We start from the raw sequence: 15,533 nt of genomic DNA, 5'->3' as shown, positions 1-15,533 counted from the left end.
GAATTAGTGCTGCAACAGGAAGAAAGGGCCTCTCTGTGTTAGTTGCTTTAGTTTCCATGCTCCTCTGTTTACTCAGCAGTAGGCTAACCCTACTGTCAACCCCTTTCACTGCTTTCCACTTGCAGCACCACAGCCTCTGTATGTACTGTATGTGTGTAAACTTTTTTTGGGGGGGGGGGGTTTGCACTTTTGGCTGAAATTTGCTGCACATGCTTCATCTTTTGCATTTGCATAAAGCAGATTGCATGACAACAGAGATAATGAAGATGAAATGTATGAGGTTGTCTCTTGTGTGTAGGGCCCTCTTTCAGTCACAGTGTGATTTGTATAACTGGCCTGAGGACTGGATTAGGAAATGATATGTCAGCTGTGCTATTAGAGGATACTGTCAACTTATGTGGATCCTGTTATCAGATCAGTTATAATCTCTTTGCTCCTCTTTAGTTTTGTGTAGGGTGGCAACTGTATGTCCATTCAAAAACAGCTTTAGATTACCACTGTGATAACGTTTTGATTCACTATCCCTGCCTGAAGAAACTTTCCCTCATCTTCCACAAGAATCATGTTGTAACTCTGCTGTGTGTCCCTTTGTTTTGATCTCAGGTAAGTGCGTGAAGGTCCAGAGGAAGCAGGGTCTTGTATCAGGCTCAGATAGCAGCAACAAGCACTCCCCCAGCAACAAGAGGAACCTGGTTCCCAGCCCTGTGGCACACCGGCCCTTGAGGGACCGCATCATTCATCTCCTGGCCTTAAAGCCCTACAGGAAACCTGAGCTGCTACTGTGGTTGGAAAGGGAGCGGGCCAGTCCAAAGGACAAGACTGACCTGACCTCAGTACTGGATGAGGTGAGACATCTAGCACACTACTATGTAAACACATCTCTGACAAATAATGAAATATCCTCAGATGCAACAAGTAAATGAAAATGTTGAATGCTTCAGAATGTTAAGTATTTTAAATACAGATTTAGCTGCTTTTAGCCCCATTTGATACCATTACAAAGATTCAAACTACAAACATAAATTTTTTTCAAACTAGCTATTTTGGTCATGATACTAATGCACAAACTACTGCTGTACAACTCTAAAACTCTTCTCTTCAAAGGTGAAGTCAGTAAGTTTATTTCAGGCATATTTCCTGTGCTCACAATGTTTGAGTGTCCCACTGCAGTCATCAAATGGAGACTGTGCCGCTGCTGGTAGCTGTAATTAGGGCTGTGCTTTAATTATCTTCGGAGGAGAAGATTGTGTTTTGACAGAAGAGGGGTGGGGTGCCTCCAGCTGGGATCTGACTACTTTCAGAATTGAAAGTGGTTGGTTTGGTGAGATTTGTATCAGCAGGATTAGGTTGTATAAGGGCAGGGTTAAACTGTTTGCCACAAAAACAATATAGAAGCACTGACTCACAAACAGGTCTCGTTTTATTTAGATATAAGGTGGAGTAACAGCATTGCAGGTTAACACAGTCTGGAGCTTTTACAATCTCGGCTGGCCTGTTTTCCTGTTGCATTCTGTCCTCGTTCTGTTGATTTATTAACACTGTGAGCTGCTGTGTTTCAGGTCGGTAAGCTGAACCCTAAAGACCACAGCTACTCTCTGAAGGATGAGCTTTACAGACACGTCCAGAAAGACTGGCCTGGATATCTAGAAGAGGAAAAGCAACTCATTCATAGGCTCCTTATCAGGTGGGTATTAAGTTGGCCATTACAACAACAAAAAACTTGTTTGTGTTTTGTTTCTTTGAGAGATATGTATATTCTTCTTCTGAGTTCAGTGAGAAAAATATAAAGCTACCACCAGCAGCAAGTTGGCTTAGCTTAGCAAAAACATTGGATATGGAGAAACAGCTAGCTTGGCTATGTCCAAAGGTAACAAAATGCACCTACCATCACCTCTAAAGGTCATTATTTAGCATGTTTACCCCAAACTGGTTACATCTAGTTGGTTTAATCCATCCGAAAAACGAATTGCAAAAACAAAATTTTTTTTACAGGGGTTTAATTGCCAGGTGACTTCTTGACTGTGAGCAGCAACTTCTGAAAGAACTTCTGCAGAAACTTAAGAAAACTGATACATAAGCTTCAGAGACGCTGGTACAAGATTTTGTTACCTTCGGAGAGAGCCAGTCTAGCTGCTTCCCCATGTTTCATGTTTTTTGTGACGATGAGCTAAGCTAATCACCTGCTGGTTGTAGCTCTATATTTAACATACAGAAATGAGAGTGGAATCCATCTTTTCATCTAACTCTTGGCAAGAAGGCAAATAACCATGTTTCCCAAATTGCCAAACTATTACTTAAATTTCTTTTAGACTTTTAGAGTCCCGTTTGGGCACATAATGCAGAAAAGACTAAGGGATGGATGCATTGTGACAGTGCTGGCGTAAATACAGAAAGGCCACTGAATTAATGTAGAAGTCTTCTGTGATCATGCTGAAAGAGGAGCTTCTAAATGACTACTTCTCTGCACTGATGAATCTCTTAATGGACACATCAAAGCAGAGGAAAATATTCCCTGCTCTGTGTTGCCAAATGGCATTAGCATGGAAGGTTCAGAGTAGCAAGGCTGAGCTTTTCAGGGTGAGCTTCCTCCCCTCATTCGTTTCCTCTGCCTGCCAGTAAACATGCAGGCCATGTGCTTCATGAGTGTTTTGGAAAAAGTGCAAGTCCCGTTGGCTGATTGCACAACCCTTCTGTTCACCCCCCCCCCTCCCACCCAGCTAAGTGTAAAAAGCTTGCAATTGTAGTCATGAAATTGTTTGCCAAGTGTCATAAAATTGTGATAGCCTGCAAATACTGTAAACTCCAGATTTTTTTTTCCAGTGGTTTATTCATTTTTTGGAGTTGGGCTTTCTTGCTACTGTCATTTACTGTCTAATGTTAATGTTTAATGCTCCTGAAATCCACTCACACGGACCAAGTGATTTAGAGGGCTGCATGAATCCACTGGGGGGAGTGTCTTTTTGTAGTGGCATCTGTTTGAGGAAGGAGCTGTAGGAAGCAGATTAACTGAGAAGAGGGTTTGGTCCTACAGAGGTTAAATCTGCTGCTATTGTTCTGCTCATTGGATTGTGTTCAGTCTTTGTGGTGGCCTCCTGTAGATTGTATCACCAGACACACAAAACAAAATATACCAGAGACACATGCAAAAACCTCTGATTAAATAAAAAAGGCTGACAGTTCTGTAATATCAATGATTATTTCTTCTGCAAAAAAAAGCTACCATCTCTGTCTTTTCCCAGGAACAAGCGGCATACTAAATGATAAATGCTCATCCTGCCAAATCAAGCTTTATGACGTACATACTGCCTCTTCCTGTTTAGTTTTACAGGCTATTTACCTTGCAGGTCATATCCAACTGAAGGTACTGTGTTCTTAATCTTTCATCAGGAAACTTCAACCACTCCACAGTAGCCAGTTGAAGAGTCCCCAGTCCAATCATTCATTCCACAAAACTCCTGGGGACTCTCCTTCACAACTCAGTCCTGCCAAGAATCTCTCTGTGGTAATTATTCATCTTGAATGAATTCTGTTTTCCCTTACTTCTTCTTTTCTCATAAGACTGAGAATAGATAAAGTATTACCTTTTTTTGTAGATAGATATTACATGAATTACATTTTTTCTATATTTAAATTAAATTGAGTTGCTTAAGACTAAATACAGTTCAGATATTTGGATTAAGAGAAATCTTTGACATTCAGGGAAATTCACTTATTTGAGAAGATTTATGCCACTCTCATGTCTTGTGTGGTAAATATGTAGCTGGAGCCAGTTAACTTAGACTAGTATGTTATGTGCTGCACTATTTCTTGGTAGGGTATGGTTGCCAGTAACCAACAGACTCCATGAAGTTACTGGTCCTGGCCAAGAAATCATCAGGCACATAACCCCCCAGGAATTGTCCTCTTTACATTTGGGGTTTTGTACAGAGTAAACAAATGGGATATAATGTGTTGGATTTTGTTACCTCTGGACAGAGCCAGGCTAACAGTTTCCTTTGTTTTTAGTAGCTAGCTAAGCTTACCAGCTGCTGGCTGCAAGTAATTTTTTTCCTTTCAGACATGGGAGTGGCATCAATTTTCTCATCTGACTTCTGGCAAGAAAGCCAATTAGCATACTTCCCAAAATGTTGAATTATTTCTTTAAAATAAAAAGGGTTATGCATGTGCTAGTCACGCAAATCTTCTGTAACTTGCACTCTGCTATCCAAAACATGAAGGTTTGTCAATCAATGTGTTTTTTTGTTTTTTTTTCTCTAGAAACGCCCATTGCCCTCTGACCCATCCAACTGTCAAACCCCGAAAAAACAAAAACTGTTAGACCAGTGTTTGCCTCTGCAGTTGCCTTCTCATGGAGACTACAGCACCAATGGGGCACGTAGCTCCTCTAGTCACGGAAACTCTAGTGTACAGATAAAAATGGAGTTTGACAAAACCAACAATCATCTCCAGGGTAGCCCAACTGGTCTGTACTCGCCACACAAACTCAGCGGGTCATCTGCTATTCCCAAACTGGAGAGGACAGAGCCAGCTCTTACAGCTCCCAGCCCCAAGCCCCCACACACTGACACCTCCATTTGCACTGATCAACAGTTCACCAATGGCCAACACAAAAAGAAGAGGTCCAAAAAGCACAAAGACAAGGAACGAGAGCGCTTAAAACCAGACTGGATAGAAACTAGTCCTGACCTGAAGCAGAACCAAGAAAATCTCAAAGGTAAATGACATTAAAGCTATAAAACTCTCCTGCCTTAAAGGTTTTGTTACAGTTCATGTATCTTATTGTGCTGTCATGAATCTGTTTTATATTATTATTTGTTCAGGCCATGAAGATTATCAGCTTTCACTCAGCAAAAAGGACAAAAATCCTCAGGATTGAGTTATAGTTGCTGCTGGAAGCACACAAAGAGCAATTCATATATTTTTGTTTGAGAGCGCAGTGAGTGTTGTTGGAACTGTAACACTTTCTCTGCCCTCCAGTCCTTACTCCCAGCTCTAGTCTGTTGATGATTGACTGTGGAACAGCTGGGTGACCTACGGTCGAACGAGTCAGCAGGCAGCATTGCCTCCTACTCTTGGGCTGCTGACGTCACTGCTTGCCTTGGTTCAGATCTCTTATCAGAGACAGTGTTAAATGATTCCATCAGCCTTGATATGATGGGCACATTATCGCATTTGCATTGGCTGATTGCTTTAACCTTTTTTTTCCAATGTGTGTGTGCGTGTGTGTTTTTCCTATCTACAGACCATGAGGGAGAGAAAACACCTGTCAGTCGAACCTCAGAACAGGAACTGCCAGACTACTTAATGTAAGATTAAATGCATATCATGTCCTTGACTCTGCAAATATTACATTCCAAGATTCAGGCACAAAATCCAAATTGTCACAACATCAGTGAGTCCCAATAAGTTGTTGTTGATGTCATCTGTCAATGAGGAGTTTAGGTTTCAGAGTCCAACCCACTGTTGTTGAGAAAAGAAACTGACTTTTCCCTAAAGGGATAGGTTCAGCTTCAAAACATTCACACAAACAGAAGGAAAATAAAACATGCCTAAATGAGCTGTCACAAAGCATCACTGAGAATGACTCTGAAAACAAATGATCTTATGCCTTACATTTATACATCTGGTCAACACATCATGCTGTTAAATCAGTGACGTGTCAGACCTCTCACTCCACCAATCTGCAGTGCCATCTACTGGACGAACTGGGGAGGCAACTTGGTTTCTAAAGATATCTTCTGCTTTTAAATACCAGATTTTGTTTTCTCTTTTCAGAAAATACAGCACCATAACGGCACTGGAGCAGCGTCAACAGTACAAGGATGACTTCTGTGCTGAGTATGATGAATACAGAGCTCTTCATGACCGGATTGGGGCTATCACAGAGATGTTTGTTCAGTTGGGCTCAAAGATCAACACTCTCTCCCCGGGAACACAAGAGTACAAGGTACTGTCTGGACCAGAAACCTGCTGCTCTATTTCTACCAAAACACCAAACAGAAAACAAATCTGATACATAGCACACTAACACCTTTTCCTTTGTGACCTTTTCAGCTTATGGAGGACCAAATACTACAAAAGTACAGAAAATATAAGAAAGTAAGAATGATTTAAATCTCATTTCATGTTACACTTAAAGCACTATTTACTGGGCCTCATGCAAGAACCACCTTATAGAAATATGGTAATTGATAATCACAACGCCTTAATCTGAATGGATTTGGAAATTAAATGCTGCCAAAGAAAATTGAAATAAAATAAAACATAATGTAATATTAATATTCTGTTAAGCTAATCAGTCTGATGTGCAGCATAGCTTGCATCTTAACTGAGATTAGAAAACCTATCCTTTCAGATTTGATTGGCTTGAGTATTTTGGCACAGCAGTATAAACAATTAAGTAGCTGCTCAGAACATTCTGCCTCAGTCAAGGTTTTTATGTAGGCTGCTGTCCAAGGAAACGTCCTCTGTAAAGCACCCGAGAGTTCAACGTCAAGTCTGTGATCGTCTAATATGCAATGTCCCCTGGATCACCTTAGTGTTAGTCATGGCCTGTTTTGCTTTGGCATCTAACTTCACGTGCCATTCTGACATAGCTTTGATAGCTGTAGTACTGTTATATAATCCCCTAATATCACTAGCCTACGGAGACAACTACATTTATTATGTTTTTGTCACATTTTTGGGAGTGAAATCTGATAATAAAGGGAGCAGAACAAACTACCTTTTATACTGTAGCAATGTGCGGACTGTGATTATGCTAATGACCAAATCTCACAAATGAGCAGCTACACCGCCAACAGGTGGCATTCCTCTGATTAAAAAAAGCAATTTATAAATAAGTTTGTGCAGTAAATCCAATTTGAAATACTAGAGCAAACTTCCTGGAAAAAAACAAAACAAAGACAGGTTTATCATAAGAATACAAAAAGGCTTTTGCATGAGGTCTACTGTTTTGGATTTTAGTGTGTGTTACTGAAAGCTCACTGGTTCCCCTTTTCTTGTCTTTTTTTAGAAGTTTCCTGGGTATCGGGAAGAGAAGAAGCGATGCGAGTATCTCCATCAGAAACTGTCGCATATCAAAGGCCTGATCACAGATTATGACCGAGCACAGGAACTTTCCTAGTAACTGGCCTCTACCCTCAGCAGGGTGTAGTATGACTGGACCAAAAGACTCCTAATGGACCCAAAGACTGCCCAGCTAGGCCTTGGAGTCGCTGAGACACTTTTCACTTTACTCCTCCTGTTGATAGAAGCGAGGAGCGAGGTTCTTTTTCAAAAGTGGGCTGAGACCACCGACTCGTGATCAGATGTTGCCCTTTAACACTATGATTTTCATCTGTGATTATCGCTGTAATGGCTGGATTTTGTTCTGCTGTAAAATGGTCAGATGACACAGCGAAAGCCAAATCCATTTTCACGAAATGCAAAACAGATGTGATCCCACCTGCCTGATTACATTTTCATTCTATCCTTTATTATGACAGAACTAAAAAAAAAAAGTATTAAGTTGACGGTACAATCAATCTTTGGGGGAAACAAATGCTAGTAAAATCTTTATATTTAACATACAGAGGAACTTGTTTATTTGCTGTTTGCTGGTAGAACTCCAGATGTTGACACATTCAATCACATTAATCATTCATTAGTTACAATAATAAGATTACATAGTCACAGCAATATGGTCATGCTTAAAACAGTGTATCTCTCTTCAGAGCACATCTGAACTGACAAATTCATTTCATTCTAATTTTATCTCATGAAGGCTAGAAAAAAATGTAGAATCCAAACAAAACCTATATTTCTGCAGGATGAAGACCATACAAATGTTTATATCAATCTATCACCCAGGATCTGTGCTTAGGAACAGTTTCTCTGGGCTTTGATCATAAGGAATTTGATCACGTAGCTTCCTGCCAATGTCGTGTTTCATTTCTAAGAAATATCAAAATGCCACAAAATCACTCCTCACAGTCCAGTAATGATGGTTTCAAGATAGTATCAGTTTCACCCACATGTAGCCTACAGTACCACGAACTGCCTTTTCACTACGTAATGAAAAAACATGATCTACTCACAGATCTCTAAAGTCTTCTGGTTACAGGTTTACTGACATACAGTATGAACAGTAATCATGCTGTATTCACACTGTAGATGAATGACTACTAGTTGCTCTGTGAAACTCTTCACTTTACATGCAGTTTTAAAAGCTTACAGGGTACTTATCTTTGTAATCGACCTAGTCCACACATTTTCATTTACTGTTATTTTGCTTTGGTTGAAGTCTTGATGATGTGTAATATGGGATTTGGTTAAATAACAATAATTCACTTTGGTGAACGTTACATTTTTATGTTACTCTGCCGAATGTGCTAGAGATGCCTTGAAAAAATTTGAACTTTTCACCCATGTGTGAACCATGCAGTAGAGGCCACTGTGGGTCTCTCAGTCAGTTCAAACCACTTTGGTTCATTTTAGACTTTTTGGAATTGTTTGTACCTTAGTTGGTGCATTTGAATAAAGCAACCTGTAGTTTTTACTTCATCTTCATTAGCTGTGGCGTGCAGTAGAGAATAGTGACCGGATTTCAGTGTTCTCTGGACATTTGCATCAATGTAGCTGTATTCACAACTATTGTCTTAATTATGGCTTAAAATGGGAGAATGAAGCTAATATTTGCCTTAACATGTATGTCAGATGTTTCTGAGATTCTGGTACCCCTGTTCTGAAATGTTCTTTCTGTTCTCTGCACAGTTCAAAGCATTTCTGTAAATGTCTTTTAGTTTGAAGGAAGGTTCAGTTACTGGATAGTTGTTGTGCAAGCGTTGTCTTATCTGTGTTGTTCTTGTTTTTTTTTCGATGTACGTCTTAATGGTAATTTTTTTATATTTAGCTTCATTTGTTGTCTCATAATCTGTCGAATAATCATGAACTGTAAAGATATTTGATTTACCGTCTGATCCTATCAAGCACCACTATCAAAAGTAAGAATCATTGCAGAAATCTACACAAAATAATGTGCTTTGCTTCTTTTGATTTCTCAGTGCAAATACTCAGTCACATATTTTGCAGCTCTTTTGCAGTTTAAATGTACAATTTCTACGTTCTGTATTCTGGGATGTTTTGAAGGATTTAAGAATATCAACAGTTGCTCTGTCTTGGCACATATGAAAGTTTCCAAGAAAGGAACGTTTTTAAGCACTGACTATTGGAAAAAATGATAATTGTAAGCCCAAACAGTGTTCACCAATTCCAAACATTATATATCATCAAGGGTGAAAATTCAGGATTCTAAAAGCTCCGACACACCTAAAGAAATATTACCATTATTCTGGCAAATGTCTAAGCATTTGTTCTGGTACTGTGGCTCGATATCAGTGAGGGATGGTTTGTGATTCACAGAATTTGTTTTAATTCAAAATAGAAAAGGTACTAACACTTTTTTTTTTAAATAATTGAAGGATGAAAATGTCTGCAAAACACCATTTACACCACAGGACCCTGAAAGTAATGATATAAACTAATTCAAGTTAATGGCTTCCCATTTACCACTAAAGTCACACTGATCAATTGTAATCGAACAAACTGCATCATGGGTGACCCTCTGTGGGCAAAATATCAGTCTAATCATAGTATGACCGAAGATAATCATACCATTTCTTTTAACATGTTGTTTTTGGGAAACCAGATCCCTGATGAAAGGGGATTCTCAAGTGCTAACTGTGATGTGATTTTTTTTTTTTTGTTTTGTTTTGTTTACTGTTGCAGGAGCTAACTACTGAAGGTGCCTTTTTATTCAGAAAGCAGAGCCACTCTGCCTGTAACTGTCATTGGTATTCTGGAAAGGAAAAAAAAAAAAAAAAAAAACTTGGCCCAGCAGTATTTACACATGCATAGTTTCACACTGTTCAAAGTGCTTTGTTCATCATTTTAGGATTCAGTTGATTTCAAATGCCTTGTCAAACATATAAAGTGTATTGGCACTGACATCTTATTTAAGCAGAACATTTTTCCAGTCAATTTAGCATTTTAAAAATGCAAGGTTTTCCAGGACACCAATTGAACTGCATCTAATGTTAGCTATTTGCATAAGTGTATATTTGAAAGAATGGCTTGGATTTTGTTTTAATTTATACTTTCAACCCAGGAAATGGTTCACACATATTTCATACAGTTTAATTGGTTTGTTGGTACTGGAAAAACAATGCCTCCATGGAAATGTGAAATTAAACATTTTGTCAATTATAAATTGCTGCGATTGATCCACCTAGGAGAACAAATTTCTTTATTTATTGCTTTGTATGTGTTTGTTCTTTTATGGGATTCTTCTTTGCATAGTCTGTTTGTTCTTTTCACAGCAAAGGTATGGTGAAAGGGAAATGGAATATATTTTTGCAATTTTTGATGGAGGATGCTTTATCACAAGGTCATCTTCCTGAGAAAAGCTTTCAGAAAAAAAAATGTTTTATTGTCTCAGTAAAATTGAAAAATTAAAGCTCTTTACAATTCAGCATGGTGTCATGCTTCCCCAAGAGGGCAGTGTTACTCTATTTCTATACTGAACCACAAATGTTTTTCAGGGAGCACTATTCAAGACACTGGATGATTATTCACAGCCTTGAAACACAAACGTAGTTTTTAAAAAGCACACATTTAAATCCTTTTTATGTTTACTATTTTGTGTTTTATTAATCTTTCAATCAATGTGACAGTGAAGATGTTTAGTCATCTGAACTGGATCACACTATTACATGTGATGATAAACGTCACATGCGACCACAGCTTTGAGGTTAGAAGAGGAAGATGCAATAATTCATCCTTGTACAGATTTTGTCTGTGTCACAAAGACACAAAAACAAATACACATGCATACAATTCCTAGAAGGTATATATGTACTTGTAGGCGCATTGTTTAAGGCGTCTTTGCTCTTAAAATTTTTCTTAAAATAGAAAAAGATTTTCATTTTCCTTTTTTTGTACTCAAGTCATTTCTTTGCACTTTTCTTTAAGTTAGCAAACAGTATAATCTTTTGACGGCCAAAGTCATGGCCATGCCCTGAATGGTAGAGTGAAAAATAAATAATAATTGAGATAATTCTTTTAAATCTCTTGGCTGCTTTATCCCCTCTTGAAGCACTTTTGGCTGAGAAGCAGCTTATTCTTCACTTGAATGAAGAAGGTAAAACTTTCAGCAGCATTTTATCACAACACAGAGAGCAGAGAAAGAAACTGGACTTAATGCGACAATGCCACTCAGATTAACACCATAGTTTTTAGAAAAGATAGCTGAAAAAGATGTTTTTTTTTAATCCAAAAAAGTACTGTAGTTACAAAACTGCTGGTTTTATTTGTGGTGTTGGAGAGGACAGGAATGCGCAAAGGTTTAGCCTTGGCTCTTTTAAATTAAAACATAATAAATAAACAAGGATACTATATAAACTTGATTTGTTCCCTTTTAAATCAGTGTTTTAAACTCAATCAAAAAGTTGCAAGATTTTCAGTTATTGCTGGCATTAAACATGAATGCCATTCTAGCATGAACACTACAAAATGTGCCTGTGGTGTGGTGCCTAACCTTAGTCCACTATGACAGCTCCAGCTAGATGACACTGAAGCCTTTTCAGCACCTGTCAAAATTAACCTTTTGATCTGCAGTTAGTCAGTAAGGTTTATCTCCACCTTTGTTATCATGGTTTGATTCTTAACTTGGGCTGTGCAAGGGTTACAATCCCAATCAGTGAGGAGATTAGACCACAAAATCCAACCACTCCTGCATTTGACTGATAAATACCCAATCTGTCTAAGGGAATGAAGAGATCACAAATGTTTTTCAATGTATCCAAGGCAACAGCTGGATGTGATTTTAGACTCTCCAGCAGCAGAAAGAGCAAAGCATCCAACTGAGGAATGACAGCTTCAGCCACTTCAGGACTCTCACTGAGATACCGATCCATTTTCTGCCTAAATTGCTTATCTCGTGCTCTCTGCATCATTAAATGGAGGACTACATAAACGTCTCTGGTCAGATTCATAACTAGCGAGAAGAAGTAGCAGCGAGAGGCGTTTAGGCTCCAACGTTCCTTGTCGATATCACGGATAAGACCGACACTTCTGGCCCAAAGTACATTGTCACAGATAAAGTAGAGGGCGCGGTTGATGTTGGCCGCAGTGAGGCACAGGCACAGCACTCGGTCAGAGAGTTGCATGGTTCGCTTAGCAGCCTCAATGGAATTTAGTGTGTTTCCCAGCCTGAGCACTGACAAAGGAGGAAGAAAAAAAAAGGGCATTAGAGCAGTAATCAATTTAATATGAAATGTCAGGTCAACATTTCATAGTAGTGGTCCACCGTGGACAGCAGAATATGGTTAAGCGACATTCAAACCAAACCAAACTACAGTATCTTATTGCATTTGTCCCTCTGAGGAAAGGAGGTCATGGTCTCCATTTACTCACTGTGTTTACATATTGTAATCACACCAGCTCTGACTGAGGCTCATCCTTGCACACTTTGCTTTCTGAACACTTCACAAAGCACGTTATTGGAATTATCTACAAGTAAATCCTCCTCTTAAAAGCTCTGTTTTTAATTTGTGAGACCTGCGATCTCTTGCACCCACAGGCAGGCCAGGCATAGAGGCAGCAGAGCCCTGTGGCTGCAGCTCTGATGCAGAAAAGACATAATTAAGTGGTGCACCAAGAGAGCCTGGCCTGGTTCTCTTTCGTCCAGCTCTGGCCCTGACACAGCTCTGCTGGAAAAACACCAAGGGGGCCAAGGTCTTTACTGCTTGACCCTGCTCTAAGGCAGTGCCTTATCGCATCATTTCCATGTGGAACTCATCAAGTCAGTGTCTGAAAAATTCATTCAAGTCTAAAGTTTAAAAGTCATTTAAAACATGTCAAAGTTTCTAAATTCACCTCAGGTTGTAAAGTGAACTGATCTATGAGCTGTCAAGTCCAGTCTTAGTGTCATCAGTGTTGATGCAGGTCCACATGTCTGCAGTCACCCACACACTGTCTATATTAGCGCACAGAGAGGAAAAAGAAAAAGCTACTTTAACACGGCGACAACAACAACCATTAACCTGGTATGAGCCCACGGGCTGAAGACACATGGCTGGCAAAAACAACTGAAAATGTCAATGCAATTTGCTTTGCACCTTTACAGAGCACAATAAAAAGTGATTGGACACACCTTTTGGAACAGCCACAAATACGTGTTGTACAGTGTGTATTTGTTTGTTTATTCATATGAAAAAAAAATAAACACATCAGTGTTTTCAGACAACGTATGTAAGCAGTTTTTTGTGAAAAATTGAGGGAAGATTTAATCAGCTTTAAAAGACTAACAAGGAAAATTGCTTCAGTTTGGTGTAATGGCATAATGTATGCAGGGTTTTCCGCATTGTTCTATAGCATACAGCATAAAACGTAAGAGCATAAAAAATGACAATGCTTTTATTGAATAAATAGCAAGCCTTCAGTTAAAAAGAACTAGGTGCTATTCACACAGCAAATGCCATATATTTAATGTGTGTGGCTAATGTTTAGGCCATCACCCACTAATTACACTAATCACAGGACAAGATGTGATCATTGTAGTTACTTTGTACCGCACTATTTATGTGACTTTTACTTTTTTTGATATTCATGACCATGGGAACCCAGCCCTATTCAATATGTAATTATTAAACATCAAAACAGCAGATAAAGGTTGATATGTTTTACCCTCAAATGCTCAGTCACACCTAGGAACAACTGTTTGGTTTTAGGCAATGTCTGGAAGGAGCTCTGTTTTATTCTATAATAATTTAATCTATTAAAGATTTATTCTATATTTCCTTGAACATAAGAGGAGGCTTTAGTAAAAGCTTTCGTAAAACAGTTGAAATGATTCAATTATACAACGGAGAGACAATAGACTGTACTTGAAGGAAGATCAAACAGCTTAAGCTGTTGTTTCCTGTAGCTCAGTTCCTGCCTTGTTGGCCTTAAAGAACAGGCAGTCAAGATCATCCTTGTTGATGAGATATTATTGTGTTTATAGAAAAAGAGCAGCGAGACAGGGTTTTTGAGGGCAATGACAGTAATAACAGCAATAACAGCTGCTAAATCTAACAAGGAGTCAGATGATTTCAGATTATTGTGCTGCAGACAAACCACAGTGATATTATATATTCAGTGACAGAGGGATGGAATAATGAAAAAGGATGCAGGTTTTATTTCACTCCATTTTAGCATGCAAGTTTCTAAAGCCAGTGGTGAATTTGTAGAGATAGCTAAACTGACTTCATTCAGACTTAATATTGTGGCTTAAGACAATATTTACAAGTAGTAGGAAAACAAAGGGACAAACACAAGGGAAACTGGAAAAACTAGTAGAGAAAACTGCAATTGCATGTTGCAAAAATCTATAGCTAGTGGTGAAACGATGGTGGAATGAGTCCCCAATAAATTAATCTACGACAATATTTATGATTGATTAATTGTTCAAGTCATTTATCAAGCGCAAATGGTTGGCACTTATAAGAGCACTAAAAGAGGAGATTTGGACTTGGAGGCAAAAGATAATCTTTTTATAGACAACAAGGGCAGCAATGTTACTGTGAAAACAGTGTGTCTAACACGAGGACTAACACGGGAGTAATACGATTTTGGTCCTATATGGTGAGCCCAGTCTAGTTAAGTTTCTAGTTTTTAATTTTAGGACTTCACACAATGGACATGAGGACAAGCTGGACCTTACAATAACCTGTGCAGAATATTCATTGGTTCAAATCTTAATTATTGAGATTTTGTATTTTTTATGGAATTAAGTTAGTCCCTTTTTTTCTTGGGCACCTAATGAAACCACCTCGGGGGTCGCTGGGATTACCAGAAAGCACTTTAACCCCACCCTCCCACACTTCACACACTTCACAGTAAATACTCACATTTTCGTCCGGCACTCACGTTGGCTTCCAGACCTTTAAGTTTTGCCACAAGCTCCTTTCTTCCTGTGTTGTTTCGGAGTACATATACCGACAGTGCACATGCATACTGGGCTGCTCTGAAATAAAGAACAAAAGACAGAGGGTAAAATGGAGAAAGTTGATATTCAAAGAAAAGCTCTCAACACGCTCTGCTGTTGCTCCACGCCGACCTGCCTACTTAACTTCACATTTATACTGTTATAGTAAATAAACCGTCAACACTTAGGTCCAAGTCACAAACACTCCAACTTACCTAAATATACGGTCTCTCCCTTGGCTCTGACTTGTGAATTTAATAACCGCGTCCATGGTGAAATCGAACAAGAACAGGTTGTCCTAGTTAGCCGAGGCGAGGGCAGAGTTGAAGCCTCGTATAAAGACCAAACCGGAGATGGGTCAACGTAACTTTTCGCCACCGTTGTCAATTACTTGTCTCCATTTCAGTAGTCAGCAATGGTGGTTCGTCCAGCGTTGCCGATCAAAACTCATGCAGATAATCTGAATTTTGAAACTTCTCTCACTTTCACATTAAGCTAGTTTTCCAGTCGCTTCAGCTGACATATG

The 15,533-nt window shown here is 39.0% G+C and overlaps 3 protein-coding genes across 5 annotated transcripts in view; 1 reads left to right on the top strand and 2 right to left on the bottom strand.

The window, feature by feature from the left end:
• Positions 1–9,926, top strand: part of LOC121181581 (RNA polymerase II elongation factor ELL) — a 25,702-nt gene extending 15,776 nt beyond the window's left edge. Inside the window, exons 5-12 of the mRNA XM_041037526.1 lie at positions 604–845; positions 1,560–1,684; positions 3,388–3,502; positions 4,258–4,714; positions 5,243–5,306; positions 5,776–5,947; positions 6,055–6,099; positions 7,016–9,926. Of these exons, the coding sequence (XP_040893460.1) occupies positions 604–845; positions 1,560–1,684; positions 3,388–3,502; positions 4,258–4,714; positions 5,243–5,306; positions 5,776–5,947; positions 6,055–6,099; positions 7,016–7,126 (1,331 nt within the window). The 3' untranslated portion in view covers positions 7,127–9,926. The remainder of the gene's footprint in view (positions 1–603; positions 846–1,559; positions 1,685–3,387; positions 3,503–4,257; positions 4,715–5,242; positions 5,307–5,775; positions 5,948–6,054; positions 6,100–7,015) is intronic.
• fkbp16 (FKBP prolyl isomerase 16) overlaps positions 1–15,045 on the bottom strand; it is a 62,896-nt gene extending 47,851 nt beyond the window's left edge. Inside the window, exon 1 of one of the 3 annotated variants that reach the window (XM_041037527.1) lies at positions 14,931–15,045. The gene's annotated coding sequence lies outside the window, so the exon portion shown is untranslated. The remainder of the gene's footprint in view (positions 1–14,930) is intronic. The other 2 variants (XM_041037528.1, XM_041037530.1) reach the window with 2 other exon arrangements.
• Positions 9,756–15,533, bottom strand: pex11a (peroxisomal biogenesis factor 11 alpha). Its single transcript, XM_041037531.1, has 3 exons — positions 15,223–15,533; positions 14,931–15,046; positions 9,756–12,256 (listed from the first exon to the last, which is right to left on the bottom strand). Exons 1-3 carry the CDS (start codon positions 15,276–15,278, stop codon positions 11,688–11,690), a joined length of 741 nt encoding a protein of 246 aa, XP_040893465.1. The 5' UTR covers positions 15,279–15,533; the 3' UTR covers positions 9,756–11,687.

This window comes from Toxotes jaculatrix, chromosome 5 (assembly GCF_017976425.1).
Source record: "Toxotes jaculatrix isolate fToxJac2 chromosome 5, fToxJac2.pri, whole genome shotgun sequence".
In the NCBI taxonomy this organism is placed as follows: Eukaryota; Metazoa; Chordata; class Actinopteri; family Toxotidae; genus Toxotes; species Toxotes jaculatrix.
This window is presented reverse-complemented; position numbering and strand designations above follow the sequence as displayed.